The sequence below is a fragment of the Glycine soja genome, chromosome 7 (genome assembly GCF_004193775.1).
Source record: "Glycine soja cultivar W05 chromosome 7, ASM419377v2, whole genome shotgun sequence".
Taxonomy (NCBI): Eukaryota; Viridiplantae; Streptophyta; class Magnoliopsida; order Fabales; family Fabaceae; genus Glycine; species Glycine soja.
The window spans coordinates 2,048,958-2,066,011 of record NC_041008.1 but is presented as its reverse complement, the minus strand read 5'-3'; the positions used below and the strand labels follow the sequence as shown (position 1 = coordinate 2,066,011).

Here is a 17,054-nt window from a genome sequence, read left to right as displayed (position 1 = left end):
CAGCAAATCTCGTTCTTTAATGGGAGAAGATAGGTATCAACATAATTGATTTTTTCTTAAAATGTTTTTATTATTAGGTCAATTTAGGCGAGTCTCATTAAATAACCAAGTTTACTTTTTTCAGTAAAAAAAAACTAAGTTTACTTTTTATTAATTATTTACATTTTAAAATATTTTTATGTATTAAGGCTATTTAATTGATAATTAGAATTTAAAGTTGTAGAGAATTAGAGATGATTACAGTAAATCTTATTTTTCTAATGATTTTTTTATAATACACAGTAAATATTTTTTTAATATTTAGGACCAGTTTGTTACAAATTAAAAAAAAAAGCGATTTTGATAAAAGATAGTGATTATATTTTAGAGATTCTAAAAATAATAAGCTAATTTGTGTTTATTTACAAACATTAAAATCACTTTTCTTTTATAAAAAATTGATTTTATGATAAATTATTTAAAATAATTTCTAATTTTAATCAGATTCTCATTTCTTTTAACTTTTGATTATTTTAAAAGACTAAAATAAATGCATGGAAAACTTTAAAAATTATTTTTTAAAAAAAATATATTTTTTTAAAGAAAAGATTGTGACAAATTTAGAGTTTAGACTGTCTTTGAAGACCAATTTGGTTGGTATAAAAGAATAGAAAAAACCAAAATTTTGTTGATGGTGCTAGACGGCTAATTGTTGCATAGATTTGTACACAAGTTTTTCCTGGAGAATTTCTCAAATTTTACAACAAATTAAAAGACTGATGACTGATCTAAATTCTAAACACACGAATCCATATCACCATTGATATTGTTATAAAAGGCTCTTGAAAGTTATTAGTTTAGATCCTATCCAATAATGTTGTTTTGACCTAACAAATTATTCAAAGGTTTTGATCATCCAAAAATAAAAGGGTGTGAAAAACAAGGTTGTTAACACTCATTCATCATTGGTCCAAAAAAGACAATAATGTAGAGCTGTTTTTGAAAGTTGACAGATCTCATCTAAACACAAAATATTGCATAACTGTGTTCCAAGACAGGTTGGCAAAACCCAGTATTTTACATAGCTGCTAAAGGTAGCTGAAATATCAAGTTTAAACTTATTTCTCACTCTATAGTTGCCTTTCAGCACTTGGATAAAATGAATAGTGAAACTATTTCCAATAAGCATAATCCAGAAGAATCCAATCCAAGTAACGTAATTCAGGGCGTAGCAAGGAAGAGTAATACAATTTGGAACTGTATATATTATATAACACTCCAGTCCAACTGCTTACAACGTATGCTATTCACACTTCATAATAAAGGGATGCTTACAAGCATTATCAAAACAAAAAAAAAATGCGACCAAGGTACACAATTACATAATCATGGACAATCTTATAAGCAAATAGTCTAAGACAACAAATGGAGGAGGGGGGGGGGGGGGGGGGGGGGGGCAGAGCCTCATACTAAAACAAGGTTTTAAATTGCAGATGCGGTTGCGAATACATCAGAAGTTCCAACGTTACAGCCGAAACCAGACCAATTTTTAAAACCTTGCTAGCAAACAAGGCATCCATGACGCAAGAGGAGTTCCTTCTGGCCATCACTGAGATCAAAACTCGGGGGAGCCATTATCCTTCTCAAGGATGGCCTTGAAAACACCATCCAAGCAACAACATTAGCCCCCACTTCATCACAAGACCCCAAATTAATCTCTCTCAATCGGGTGCACTTCCCCACCACTTGCCTCACTCCATTGGCCGTGACACCAGAGCAATTTTCCAAGTCCAAATGCAGCAGCCCCCGACAACACTTTGAGATCACAGAAAGCATTTCATCATCAACCCCTGAGCGTGACAAGTTCAACTCCTCAAGTTTTGGAACTTCAAAGTTCAACCCAGCTAGCTCCACTCCTGAACAAAAGGCCAAACTCAAATGCCTAACCTCACAACACCTCCTTAGAACCTCAACAACACCTTCAGATATGCCACAGCAAGAGCTCAAATCAAGAACCTCCAAACTGGGGCAAACAGAAGCAAACATTTCTACACTCTCATCCCTCAACAAGGAATTGTTTCCCAAATAGAGAGACTTCACTTGACAATTCACAACACCATTCATCAAATCCTGATCAACCCTCCTCTTCCCAACATCAGTTCCCCCCATTCTGATCTCATTCAACAAAGGACACCCCCTAACTAGTGCAAACAAAGCTAAATCAGTTAACATCCTACAACCACTAACATTTACAGACACCAAATTCCCAAGATACCCACACAACTCTTCCACACGCTGATCACACAGAAACTCAGCGTTTTGAAGATCCAAATGCTCCAAAGACTGACACGTGGACAACAAGCAAAGCACTCCAACATAGCTATAGTTACAGCAACCTTGCAAAACAAGCTTCTTCAGAGGAATCCCTTCCTCCGCAACACAACATAGCAACTCATCGGAGATAGAGGAACACGACAAATCGAGACAAGTCAAGCCCTTCAAACTCACCAGCGCCGTAATGAAATCAGAAGTCACAGAGGGTCTCAAAAAGTCCCCTTTTTTGGTTCCACAACCGAAGTTGCTGACGCGGAAAGAACGCAAACAGGGTCTCTCCCTGATGGCGGAAGCGATGCCACGCTGGGTGATGAAGTGGCACTCGAAGATCGTAACTTGCTCGAGAAAGTTGCAGTTTTTGCAGAGGCTGAGAATGGAAGCGTCGTTGATGAAGAAATTGCCGGAGAGGTCAACGCTGAGGAGCATAGGGAGGGCCAAAGAGAGGGCCTTTACGCCGACATCGGAGACGGGGAAGGTGGAATTGTCGGTGTCTTCGGGGAAACTAAGGTCGAGATGTTCGAGGAAAGGGAAACACTGGGCGATGAGGATGAGATCCGAGTTTCTGAGAGAACCCATGTGGGAACAGGTGAGAGACTTCAAAGTTGTAACCTTTTTGGCCAAAATTCGGAACCCATTTGAAGGAATTGCGGGGTGGCCGGAGAGGTTGAGGGATTGGAGGGGTAATGTGGCGCGTGAGATATGGAGGAAGAGCGCGTGGAGGTGGGAGTGGTGGAGGCGCGTGAGGTCGAGGGAGGTGAGAAAGGGGAACCTGAGGAAGAGGTTCGGGAGAAGAGGGAGCGTAGGGTCGGAAATGGTGAGGGAGGTTCGGAGGCGGTTGGTGATGGAGAGGAATTGGGTAGAGAGAAGAGAGAGAGGCTCAAAGTGACGATGGGATTTCAGGAATTTCAATACCAATTCCCAGCACTCGTCGGGTAAGTGTAATTCTTCTGATTCTGACATTGTAAATGTTTTTTCCTAAATCCAATTCTGAATTCTAACAACAATTTGGTTGTTACCTATTGTTGTGTGAGTGAGTCTGAGAATTTAAATTCAAACTAAAGGAATACTGGCGTGACCTCATCCAACTTTTCGGATCCAATCCCTGCTTTTAATTTTACAGTATTTATTAATTAATTAACGCACGTCTCACACTTGGCTTGAAGAGGAAACACTATGGTTTTGAAACTCATCTCTTCGAACGGGGATGTTGTGTCTGGTATGCTTCTTAAAAATTGATTCTTCTTAAATCAGTGTTAAAAATAGTTGAATCAATTGAAAATGGGTAAAATCCGGTGGGCTAATTAGTTTAACTTAAAACTATTCTTTTTTAACTTTTAAAATTAGGTTGTTTTGGTTTTAAAAAATATTTACTTATAACCCTTTCAAGGGAAGATTAAATTTTATTATTATTAATTTTTATATATTATGTTTTTTTTAAATATTAATAAGATATTATATTAAAATATTTTTAAAAATTATTTTATTAAAAATCAATTTTATCCCTGTTGGATCTTCACCAGTTCAATAAAAACAATGTCAACCAAATTAAATTTAAATTAGAGGAAAAATAATAAAAATAAGGTTAAATTATAATTTTTGTCTTTTATAATATCAAATTCATAATTTGATTTTCCTATTTTTAAATCAAGATATCTAGTTCTTTTAATTTTTAAAATAAATAATTGTGTACTCATGTTATAAGAGATTAAATAAAATAATTTTTTTATAGGAATTAAACTGTAACTTTTTATTTAAGGATAAAGTCACAAACCATTAACACATTTACTTTGTTAACTTAATTTTATAAACTCTATTTTATATGTATCAAAAGTTAAGAATTATTAATTTTTGTGAAATATAAAAATTTATAAATAAAAAAATATTTAATTTTTCATGTATTTATTTGTATTACAAAAATTGCAAAAATTACAAAAATTATTATATATAAAAATTTGTATTAATTATTATAATTTACAAAAAAAATTACACAAAATAATATATAGATTATTTAAAAAAATTATTTTATTTAATTCATACAAAATTATTTAAAATAACATCTAAATGAATGGAAATAGAGGAAAGGAAGTAGAGGAAATGAATGACTCTCAATAGTTGTTTCTTCTTCTTTTAGTCTTTGCCTTTTATAATCCTCTTAAAATCTCTTTGTTTTTACCTTCTTCTCTCTTCTTTTATAGGTGCAAATTAGCTTAGTACTAAATGGACTTCTCGGACTAAGTTCATCTTTACTTTCTTGAATTAACTTGCTTTCTTTAATTAATCTTGTTTTCCTTAATTAACCATGTTTTCCTTAGCTATCATGCTTTCCTTAAATATCTTGCTTTTTTGGGCTTTATTTTACTCACTAAGAATCATAAATTCATCACTTTTAATATGCTGTACACAAAAAACTTGAATGATGTTAATTTAACAATTATTTGCTCAAAAATGAAGAATTATGAGAGAAAAACTACAAATTCATATATAATTTAACCCCAAAATATACTCATAATTAGCAGATATCAAATACTCACACTCTGATCCCTAGAATGGAAAAAATCTAAATCCCTTGACCAAATTACTAATTCCTTGACTAATCTAACCAAATGACTTGCTTTAAGAACAAGAATTAAAAAATGACTAACAAGTCTTGTTCTATCCCAGACACAAAACCCATTAGGTGTTCCTCTCCATTTCTAAATTCAAAAATATTTCTCAATGACAATTCAAACCACAACATCAAGCAAAGGGTGATGAAGCAAAAACAAACATTAAGCATAAAAGAGAATACTTAATAACTAACAATAAACATAGATTAATAATCAAAATATAAACATAAGGATGAGTTTAGTTACATCAACCTCCAAAATGGGTAAATCTAACTATATAACTACAAGAAGAAAAGAAGAAACTAGAAGAAAGAGATGATAACAAGTGATAAGGAAATCATAGAGAGCTAGGGAGAGCTTCTCAGCCTTCACTCTCAACCCTAGATATCTCCCACAGCTAAATCTACCTTCAATTCACAACATTGGAGCTTAAATAAGACCAAACATGTTGCACTATCATTTTTACATTATGGCCTGTGCGCTTAGCCCAGCTTTCACGCTAAACGTGCATACAAAAATAATACTTGTCTAAGTGATTGTGCATTGAGCGTGAGTTGTGAGCTAAGCCTACATGCAAAATAAGACTGTTATAAGTGACTGCGCATTGAGCTTGATATCATGTAGTGGAAACAACTCGCTCTGCCTACAGTGCATGCTAAACTTGACATTTCTAATCCCTTCAGTTTCAAAAATTTCCTTTAAAAGAGCTTTAAATTGGGTCCTAATACCATCTATCATTTTCTTCATTTATTCATACACCAAAATAAACTAAAATTAGATGAAAAATCAAACTATTTTAAAGTTATTCTAGTTTATTCAAAACTTGATTATAAACAAGACCAAACAAGTTTAAGTGTATTGATATATTAAGATAATTACCTAAAAAATGGTCATTAAGATAAAGTTCCTAAGGCAATTATCACTCTTGATTAACAATACATACTAAATAATGTTTATAAAATTAACTAAATGAAATAAGTGTCTTAATGGTTTATTACCTTATCTTTTAATAAAAACTCATGAGTTTAACTCTTATTAAGACTTTTTTTTTGTATTTTTCACTTTATTTATCATCTTATCTCATAAGTACCATGTGAAGGTCTACATGTATATATGTCACGTCAACATTAATATAACACATCAAAGTCAATGTTTGATTATAATAATCAATTGATGGAAGAAAAAACATTATTTATTTTAAAAATAGTGAGATTAAATGTCTTAATTTAAAAATAGGGACATTAAAATTGCTGATTTAAAATTAGAAGAGAACCAAAAATACAATTTAACTTAAAAATAATAATAGTACTACAAAATTTTCAAATTAAGTAAAAAAAATACTGTATTATTGTACTATTTTTTTTGCAACTATATTACTATTTATGTTTTTATTTTATTTTATTTCTTCCCTCTATTATTATCTAATGCATATTTGATTGGGAAACAATCTTTATATTATTTTTTTATGACTCTGAAACTATTGAGTTAAGCATTATTGTTAAAAATAAATGATTTATAAAAATGTGAAAGGAGTAATTATTTTGATTATATATGGAATTGAAACTTTTATCATTAAAAATGATTTGGTTTAATTTGAGAATGATTTTCTAGAGATTGTATACTGTTGGGGATATTCACGAGGGATAACAATGCAAGCACACGTATCTAGTTATGTCTTACAAGAAGAAAACGATTTGCTAAATGGATACGAAATAAAGGGCTAAAACCTAAAAGCACAACAGAAAACGGGTAAATAGACCCTGACTATCAGCTAAGAGAATTTATTGGTTTATGCTCCTATTCTTTTATAGATCGAAGTTTAAGACATCTTTCTTTCAAATTAAAATATGAAAAAGAACGATCGAACAAGTGGAAACTTGAACTCATACATGAGAAGTAACAGAGAAAACCAAATGATGATTGAAACAAGTTTACTTGAGAAAGATAATTAGCAAGAGCAAATCGTCTAATGAGTAATGAGTATATATTAAGATTTTTTTAATGCAAATTGGATAGCATATTGAACGTTCATGAAACATTCTCCTTTCAAATTCTTCCAATCCACTTAGGGTTAAATTTTCTTTCAAATTGGAAAACATAAAACATCTAAAAACCATTAATATTATACTAGCACACAGAATTTAACATCTCAAGAAAAGTTGAACTCCTAGCTTAGAAGCCTTTGTCCAAATTCCGAAAACACTCGAAATGATATTTGAATTTTAATTAAAAGGCGGGGGAAAAGTGGAAAATATTGTTGATTATCTAAACACAAAGATGTACGTATGCGCTTATAAACAAAGTGAAGGCTTATCAGCCGATGGTGAATGGCGACGGCGGCTCTTCAGGGTCAGGAACCAAATTCTCTGGTGGCTCCTCCGGCAGTTCTGGTGGCGCCAAGAAAACATCCGGTGGGTCCTCCGGCAGCTCTGGTGGCGTTAAGAAAACATCCGGTGGGTCCTCCGGAAGCTCCGGTGGCGCCAGGAAAACATCCGGTGTAGTGGGCATGTTAAAAGTCGGCGGTTCCTCCGGCATCTCCGGTGTTTCCGGCACAGTAAAAGCCGGTGGTACGTCAGCAACCAACGGTGGTGGAAAGAAGGCATTTGGTGTTTGCGGCATAGTGAAAACCGGTGGCGTTGAAAGAAACGGCGTCGGTTCAAGTGGAGGGGGAAAGGAAATGTCTGGCAGTGTTGGAGTTGAAAGGAGAGGTGGCGAAGATAAGAATGGGACAAGTGGTGGTGCATTATTCATGAAGGGGTTCGGAGGTGATAGCCATGGAAATGTTGGCATTTGAGACATTGGAGGGGGAAGAACAAGAGGTGGTAAAAGGGTAGGAGCAGGTGGCGGCGGCGATGGGACTAATGGCGGCGCCGGCGGCAGAGGTGGTGGGGAGGGTGATGGAAGTGGGCAGCAGGGTTGAACAGGCGGTGGTAATGGGCAGCAGGGTGCAACCGGCGGGGGTGAACACACCGGTGGCGGTGGCGGTGGCGGAGGAGGCGATGGACATGCTGGTTTGGGTGGTGATGGACACGGTAGTGGCCACGGTGGACATAATGGTGGCGGCGGCGGCGGCGGCGATGGAGGTAGTGGTGGTGGCGATGGCGGCGATTGTGGTGGGGGAGGTGGTGCGGAATATTGCACTGGTGGAGGGATTCTTGGTGTGTAAGTTATTGGTGGAGGAAAAGGAGACGAAGGCATTGGTGTTTGGTCAAAAGGGTTGTCAGGGCAAGTAAAGGTAGGAAAAGGCCAAAGGCCACACTTTCCAAACAGATATAGGTAAAATTGATCACAGTTTGATCCTCTTGTTCTTCTTCCTCCACTGCTGTGTCTGTTTCTTCTGCTTGTTCTAGATCCTCTTAGCTCTGCTTCATGTTTGTGGTCTTGGAGAGGGGTTGTTCTAGTTTCAGCAGCAAGAGAGTGTGTGAGCAAAAGTAGTGCAAATAAAGTTGTAGTCACAGTATTTGCTTTCTTCATTTCTGGTGCTTTTGGATTGTTTTTGGCACTGTTTAGTGAACAATGTGAAACTACTCCTACTACGTGAACGTGATGTCTACTGTAGTAGTAGTATTATATACAGACACATGCAACTTGAATAGTTTAGTGCGTGTATGTCCGTGGAGGGCTTAAATACAATGTGCATATCGATTTAGACAAAAAGTAAATACGCATTTTAATGGGTCTGCTGTGCTCATCAACCATGCGCTCTCTCTAGTTGACACACACACACAAATCAAACGTGAGGCTTCCTTTCTTTTCATTTTCCTTGTGTATAGATCCGAGACTTGCAGGCAGAACAACAACATGGTGAATTAATGGAAGGAATTGAAGAGATGCCTAGTTGTACGTGCCAATTTGATTCTTCTCCACTATGAATAAATGAATGTGTGTATTGTATTTGTAAGTGGTGCCTTTGCGTGTCAAATCCTTATTCCAAGCATTTGCATGCATACAAACTTAGAGCCCCTCAGTACTCAGGTATGAGGAGAGGTGTTCATTGGTAGTTGGCACACCTCGTTAACCGAGGATCTACATTTTGCAAAGAAATTAAGAAGATCTAGAAAGTTATGTTCATTGAACAATATTGTATACAGATATATAGAATTATAAGATAAATAGAAAAACAGAAGAGAAAAGTATGATATAATAAGACTGATGCCTGATGTGTTAAAAGAAATAAAATAATTTTTATAAAAATATTATAAAATTATGTTATACAAGACAATTGCTATTCATATCCCTTTTTCTACCAAGACACTCCACTTTATATTTTTGCATTTTTTTTTTAAATTGCCCGCTCTTCGAAAGTTAAGTTCCAAAACTTAATTAGTTGATGATACATTTTTCTTGTTGCAAGTTGATAGTACATGTAAAAAATTAATTAGTGAAAGTGTTACAATTGTTGCTGAAACTAATTTTGGAAGTTAATTAATTTTGTGATATACGATCAGATCACATTCTCTTACGCACACTCTCACGTACCTCACTCACATTTTAGTAGTGTTGTGCATTGGCTTTTATTGTTAGATATAGGTCTCGGGATTCTTTAAGTTTGTTTTATAGTCAGAGAAGTTCAAGATGCAATGTCATGGATTTTTGCTTGGGAGAATGGAGGATCCTTTGCCCTCGGCTGTGTGCTCTGTTGGGCTAACTCATTTTTCTGATATATACTATTAAATGTTCCTAGCTATAGAAAATAGTCTTGTATTAAATTGAGTTAAAGTAATATATATTATAATATGCATCTATTTAACAAAAAAAAATGTGGCATAGTGGTTAAAACTTGCTTCTTGTAGCCTAAACCAGTTTAGCATCCTGTTTTCAAATTACTAGTTTCATAACTAGGCTACAGGCTTGTGCAGTAAGCCATCCATTGATTTGTATGCAGTAATTCTTTTTTAGGGAGACTTTGTCTAAGTTTCTTAGCCGATAATGATTTGTTAGGCCAAGATGTTTGCATGTGAAAGATATAAAGATATATCATTATATAGCTATAACCATTGAATTATACATTTGGTCAGCTCTACATCTCGCAACAATTTTAGATAAAATTTCTATTTCAATTTTATATTCAATGACTATATTTTTAACCTTGTCTTGAACAAACAAAATTCCACGATACGACCCTAAAAGCATACAAGAGTATATTTTACCCTTCATTTTATCTCATTTCTCGCCGAAAAACAATATTTGATTATCTGTAACAATGCTAAAACGATTTCAATATGATTTCAAAATAACATAATAATAACATCTGCTGATAATTTGGTCTATCTATCCAACATTGGATTGTCTGGGCCAATCTCAAATATTGGATTATTTTAAAGCCCATGTATCCTACGAAGTCCAATGAGCTTTAAGAAAATAAATGACAACATATCTAATAAAAGATAGCTATGCTGTTAACAGTTCCAGGGGGGACTTGCTTGCTTTACTCAAACAGTGTAATGCTGCTGAATTGTATCAATGTCCAGTCCCTTGAGTTTCACGACGGATTCGACATGTCCCTTCAATGTGTGAAGCTCCCGCAATCTAGAAAACAAGTATTATATCAGATTGGTTTTGGTTCAGCTTTAAATGAGAAATAATGCACATTAGCATTAATTCACTGCACATTACCTTGCAACTTCTGCTCGTTTCCTAGCCTGATCTGCGATTTCAGATAATTCGCGGTAGTTGTTCTTTTCACTAAATATCTGTTCTGTTTCTGGAGGATTCAACCCATGTAGGGTGCGTTGAGCTGTGGCCCATTGTGCTTCTCGCTCTTCCTTTCCATAATCCTTCTTTGTTGTGAAAGCAGTCTGCATCTCGTAGGGAACAAAAACGCATGCATATAAGCAAATTAAGGAAATAAAGATTTATCATTTATCTGATAATGATACCATTAAGTAGTAATAACATTGAAACGGCACCTTGTTCTCGGTAATATTATTCCATGCCTTGCCACTCAAAAAATATCGAATGCCGAATTTAAGAAAATCCAACGGAATGTAGAAAATGATGCTGTAAAGCCAAATGACACCAGCCCAGCCCCACCCAATACCTCTCATCCTTGCAAAGCCCCAGTTTGCATAGACAGCTATGAGTGTGGCAATCTGCGAGATACGAGAGAAAATAAAATATTAGAGTTGAATAATTTGTTATACTCGAGAGACAGAAAATATGGACAAATCAACCTATATATTAGTATTATATTACAAGTACAACTCACCAGCTGTGCTATTATAAAGGCTGTAACAAGCAAGAGACCAGGGCGCTCAAGAAAAGAGAAGTTCCTTGACCGAGTAACAAAGATGAGAGCCTGACTTACAATACTCACTTGAAGGTAAACAGCCGCTGTGAGCTCATCCTGGACATTCCTGATAGGTCTGACACCAAATTTTTCCTGCCAATATTGTTGTACTTAATTTGGTTAAGCCTGAAAGAAACTTTTAAACATTTTTGTCCTGAATTCTTCTTAATTATAAGCTTTCATGCTTACCGTGAAGAAATCAGAAGCATGAGCAGCCCAGAAGAAGACAACAGTCATTATAGCAAGGTAGGCACCAAGCACTATGCCTGTGGCAAAAATCTCATTCAACTTCCATGAATCTGGCAGAGGTGATGGCTTCACTCTGTCCTTGGAAATGGTCATAATTGTTCCGTCATTTAGTATTGCAATGATCAAAACCATAAAAGGTGAGAAATCAAATTTCCAGATAAGAGCTAGCAGCATAAAGCCCAGCACGATTCGGATTGTGATAGAAACAGCATAGATGGTGTAGTTCTTCATTCTCTGGAAAATGGCTCTGCTTGTCAAAACTGCACTCACAATCACACTCAGACCAGGCTCTGTAAGAACTATGTCTGATGCACCTCGAGCTGCATCGGTTGCATCAGCCACTGCAATCCCAATGTCTGCCTTTTTTAGGGCAGGAGCATCATTGACACCATCTCCAGTCATCCCACATATATGCTTTCTATCCTGGAGTATCTTCACAATCTCATATTTGTGCTCTGCATTTCACATCAATCATTAGTTCAAGAAGTTATTTGTAACAAAATTATGTCTCAATCCTTCAAATTAGAATATATTCAGTTTATCGCTGGACCAAATTGCAGCAAGTTATTATCAAGTTAGGATCACCAACTAAAGGCGCATTTTTAGATAAAGCTATTTACCAGGAAAGACACCAGCAAAGCCATCAGCCTTTTCAATAAGCTCATCAACTGGAAGTGCAGCAATAGACTCATCCTTGTGATCGCCAAGGAGGGAGGAAGAAGGGTACATGTTACTTCCCATGCCAAGCCTGCGAGCAGTCTCCTTTCCAATAGCTAGCTGATCGCCTGTAATCATCTTAACGTTCACTCCAAGATGGAGAGCACGGCGAATGGTCTCTGCACTGTCATGCCTAGGAGGGTCAAAGAGAGGCAAGAGACCCACAAACTGCCATGGTCCTCCTGGACTCTCCTTGGTCTTCTCTGGAACTTCCTGGTAGTAGATAATAAATCACAAGACAAGCTTTAATTAGAATGATTATCGCTGCAGATCACAAGATATGGGTGTACAAAGAACATCAACTTACTTGCTTGGCAACAGCAAGGGAACGAAGACCCCGATCAGCAAATTTTCCAATAATAGCATGAGCTTTCTTCTTCACATCTTCCCGGAGATTGCAGAGATGTATAATCTGGCAAAAATTCACTTTGAGATACACTGATGGTGGATATGTTTAAGTTAGCAAGAAAGATCAATCTTATGCAATAAAACATCTATTTACCTGCTCTGGTGCCCCTTTGCTTGCTCGGTTCCAATTGCCATTGTTGTCTATATATGTGATGGCCGTACGCTTGTCCACTGGATTAAAGGGTAAGAAATGGACCTCTTTGATGCCATCTCTGGCCTGTGACAAGTGTGAGAAAGTTGTTAACACAGTTACAATCTATCAAAACCAAAAGATCGTGATTATTAAAATGTTTGATATGCTTGTTAAAAGAATTACCCTAGGAGATTTTACAAGTCTAAAACCGATGCCATTAATGATGCCAACAAGAGATCTTTATGCATGCAAAATCGGACTTTTTCTTGTATTAATATGGATTTTTGGCTCAACATGCTCATTTCCTAAAACTCTGCAATTTATCTAGCTTCATGTCATGATCATATTCATTGTATAATCAATCCACATCCATGATGGGTGCGAGAACTCAAAAGAATGATGCAAATTGTTTGCTCCGTTTATGCTGCAGGTTCTAGTAATCGATACTAAGGTACACAGGCAAGCAGAACCTAGCTAGTCAATATATCATTCAGAAGAATTACAAACCTCCTTTGGGTCACCCAACATTCCAACAATGCAAGCATCAATAGCATCTTGATTCTCTACCCTAGACGCTCTAGCTGCAAGTAAAATTACAGTGTCTTTGTCGGCATCTTTTGCAAAAACCTGCAACATGGACAAGTCACTTCCATGATTAGTAAATCAGAAATACCTCTAGACAGTTAACCATACTACATCAAAATTGATTAGTTGAATATTAAATTGACGGATCCTCATTCATATATAAATAATAAATTTAAAAATCATTTGTTCGTGACCTACATCTACTGACCTCAATCAAAGTCTTGTCTACAGTGAGCTTGTTCAGAGTTAGAGTGCCAGTCTTGTCACTGCATAAAACATCCATCCCAGCCATCTCCTCAATGGCTGTCATCCTCTTAGTGATAGCACCTTGTTGGGACAGCCGATGAGAACCAATAGCCATAGTCACTGACAAAACCGTTGGCATGGCAATAGGAATCCCTCCAATGAGCAGCACCAAGAGATTGTCAATTCCACTCCTATAAGGTCGGTGCTGAATTGGGTACATGACAATGATCTCTATGACCATACCCACAGCTATTGAGCAAATGCAGAAGTTACCAATGGCTGTTAATACCTGACCAAGTTGAAACCCATCAAATTCTATCAGACATCTGCTATCGTAAAATTTGCTTAAATAGCTGGCAAACATCATATTAGAGGAAGAGCAAGAGATAGTACCTTCTGAAAATGCCCTTCTTGGTTAGTGCTGTCCACCAAGTGAGCAGCCTTACCAAAAAAGGTGTGTACCCCAGTAGCGATTACAACAGCCTCAAGCTCTCCTTGCTTAACTGTAGACCCGGAGAAGACTTCATCACCTGGATTCTTTGAAACAGGCAATGATTCGCCAGTAAGTGCAGATTGATCAATCTTGAGTGGATCACCATCCAAGAGACGAGCATCAGCTGGGACGATGTCTCCTAACTTGATGCTGATAATGTCTCCTGGTACCAATATAGCAGCATCCTCCTCGGTCCACTTTCCGTCCCTTAGAACCTGCCATCCATTCAAACAAAATCGACGTAATGAATCCTACTACATGTAGCAAGACCTTAATGAGCATTTATGGAAACTATACCTTAGTTTTCGGAGCAAGACCTGCCATAAGTGCAGCAGCAGCATTGCCGGCATTATTTTCTTCAATAAAACTAATGGTGGAGTTGATAACAAGCAATGCTAGTATTCCCACGAAGTCCTGCCAATCTGGTGGCCTGCCCTGTGTGTTTCAAGAGAATGCCAATGAGATTGAAAACCGAGTGAAAAAGAACAAAAACTAAGCAAACAGTATACCATTACAGGATTATTATTATTTTTAACTTCTAGCTAGTTCAATTGAACATAAAAAAATGACATTTTATGTGATACGTGTATAATAATCTTTATCTCATTTTTTTGTACACATACATTTAAAAGTACACCCAAAAGGAAAAGAAACAACTTTTTATTAGCATGTTCATAAAACTTTTTTGATTCTTCTTTTTTTAAAATGCATAGTTACCCCTCCATTGGCCAATGCAATCGCCATGATAGCAGCCGCTTCCATGACCCATGACAGAGGATTCCACATAAACCCCAAGAATTTCAGCAGCTTACTTTCCTGTTTGCAGAATAGTTTGGCAAAGCTTAGTAACTGATTAATTGATGAGTAACATTCTCTCTAAACTGACAAAAGTTTAAAGTAAAAAAAAAAAGAAAGTTTTGTATTAATCCAAATAGCAACTGGTCTGGTAGAGATTAATTCATTGCCTTCTTTTCTTCTAACTTGTTGGGCCCAAAAAGTTGCAACCTCTTTCGGCCTTCCTCAGTTGTGAGACCCTCCTCCGAACAGTTCAACTGTTGGAAGACTTGCTCCAAAGGTATTTTCTCCTGCAACACAAGCATATCATCAATAATGATTCAACCCAATCAACATGGCAAAAATCAAAGATTACACAATATAGCTTCCCAATAAATAAAAAAGTGTAACACATTAAAGATTCACACTAAGTAGATAGAATGATGGAATGTCTGATTACTAGAAAATTATGTATGCTCTAAAATTGCAAGAGTGACAAGTGCAATTGAAAAATGAATGTTTCCTCGAATAAGTGGTCATGGACATGGACGAAGAAGAAAACGTTGGTGTAACATCTATTAACTAGAAAAGTATTTTTAGACTACTTAATTTTCGGTCAAAATTTATCTTAGTCTTATACTTTAACAACAATGACTTTTGGTCATTGTATTTTTTTATATAATTGGTGAATTTTGTTCCTCACCTAGTACCATAAAAAGAGATGAAAATACCAATTATAAAAATACAATGACCAAAATCATAGTTTTTAAAAATATTGGATTAAAGTTTTAAAAATGATACACAACCGTGATTTCAACCGCACCATCAAAATTTTTTAACTCTTTACGATCATATTTCAAAAGTAATTTTTTGTAATTTTCCACAATATTAAAAAGTGCGATAAAGTCACAATTGTGACTGAAATTATAATTTAAAACCTTGATAAAAAAAATTGAGACAAATTTTGATTGAAGAACCTTAAAAACACATTTTGCCCAATAAAAACAATATAAAGTCCGTTTGGCTTAATTAATGCATATATATTTTGTTGAAGGAATAATGCATATATTACGAGTTTTTCGACGTAAACTATAGGTATTCTGAATCAGAAATCAAATGCGAGGGCAGATTAAAACACAATTGATGAGTCGCAGCCAGGATCGGAAATTTCATACGTTCACAATACAAAATCATAAATCAGTGATAGTCAAATCATAATTCCACAAAATGACAAATACAATCGAAGCATCACAAAATGACAAAAAAACACATTCGAAGCATTATATATTATAGATAATCAGCTGGCTATTACGCACGCAGACGGGAGAATTTCATATATATAAAGAAAACGATATAATAAGAGAAGAAGACAAAAGGAGAAAGGATACTAACGAGATCGAGATTTTCATTCTTCAGTTTTTCGAGATTATCCATCGCCGATTGGCAGAAAGAGAGAGAGAGAGAGAGAGAGAGAGAGAGAGAGAGAAGGTTTGTTGTTTTTGTTTCAGTAGCAGCGCCGCTCCAACTGCATCAGTGAAACCTTCAGTGGTTTATATATAATGTGCGAGAGCGAGAGCGAGACTACGATAACAGAATGTGACTAGTTATGAATCTCTCTCCATTCGCGTGAATTATGCGATGCGATGCATCATGCATGTACCATACACTCTGCGTTCTCTATAAATAAATAATTACTATGCAAGTCAGCCTAGAGAATATAAAGTAAACAGTTAACTCATTAATTAAATAAACTATTTCAGCTGTTTACAAATAAATCAACCAGTACATGTATTTGTTATTTTTTCATTAATATTTAAAATTACTTATTTTTTTTTGAAAAATGTAAATGGTTAATTTTTATTAGTAAAAGAATTCAAACCCATATGCACAATCTCTCATTCATTCCCTTCTCTGGATCAATTTTATATTTCTTTTAAAATTATTTATTTTATCTATTTAATTTAAATAAATAATAAAATACTAAAACTAAGACCAAGCAGCACTGGTACTGACGTACTGTGGTGGTTGACTCACTCACGGGTTGGTTGGTTTGGACTTTGGGGGTGTAAGCCGTACGGCGGTCTTTCTTGCGTAATGTACAGAACTACAAACCTAAAAGCTTTTGATTTTATGGGGGAAAATAAATAATAATAAGATTCAAAATTCCAAATAGGCGAAGCAGCATTGGCGGGCCTCGTGGGCTTTTACCAAATGCCATTGGTCCCGGTCATTCGCCATTCG

The 17,054-nt window shown here is 35.8% G+C and overlaps 3 protein-coding genes across 3 annotated transcripts; 1 reads left to right on the top strand and 2 right to left on the bottom strand.

The window, feature by feature from the left end:
- Nucleotides 1-1,174: 1,174 nt before the first annotated feature.
- On the bottom strand, nucleotides 1,175-3,489 carry LOC114418075 (EIN3-binding F-box protein 2-like). The gene has a single exon (XM_028383224.1). It carries the CDS (start codon nucleotides 3,271-3,273, stop codon nucleotides 1,540-1,542), a length of 1,734 nt encoding a protein of 577 aa, XP_028239025.1. The 5' UTR covers nucleotides 3,274-3,489; the 3' UTR covers nucleotides 1,175-1,539.
- A 3,750-nt stretch (nucleotides 3,490-7,239) lies between these two features.
- LOC114419250 (sericin-1-like) lies at nucleotides 7,240-7,713 on the top strand. Its single transcript, XM_028384885.1, has one exon. It carries the CDS (start codon nucleotides 7,240-7,242, stop codon nucleotides 7,711-7,713), a length of 474 nt encoding a protein of 157 aa, XP_028240686.1.
- Nucleotides 7,714-10,110: 2,397 nt separating this feature from the next.
- On the bottom strand, nucleotides 10,111-14,855 carry LOC114418834 (plasma membrane ATPase 4-like). Its single transcript, XM_028384356.1, has 13 exons — nucleotides 14,757-14,855; nucleotides 14,337-14,474; nucleotides 13,940-14,254; nucleotides 13,509-13,835; nucleotides 13,223-13,342; nucleotides 12,677-12,799; nucleotides 12,482-12,586; nucleotides 12,078-12,387; nucleotides 11,398-11,912; nucleotides 11,128-11,301; nucleotides 10,829-11,011; nucleotides 10,536-10,717; nucleotides 10,111-10,448 (listed from the first exon to the last, which is right to left on the bottom strand). Exons 1-13 carry the CDS (start codon nucleotides 14,823-14,825, stop codon nucleotides 10,352-10,354), a joined length of 2,658 nt encoding a protein of 885 aa, XP_028240157.1. The 5' UTR covers nucleotides 14,826-14,855; the 3' UTR covers nucleotides 10,111-10,351.
- Nucleotides 14,856-17,054: the final 2,199 nt, after the last annotated feature.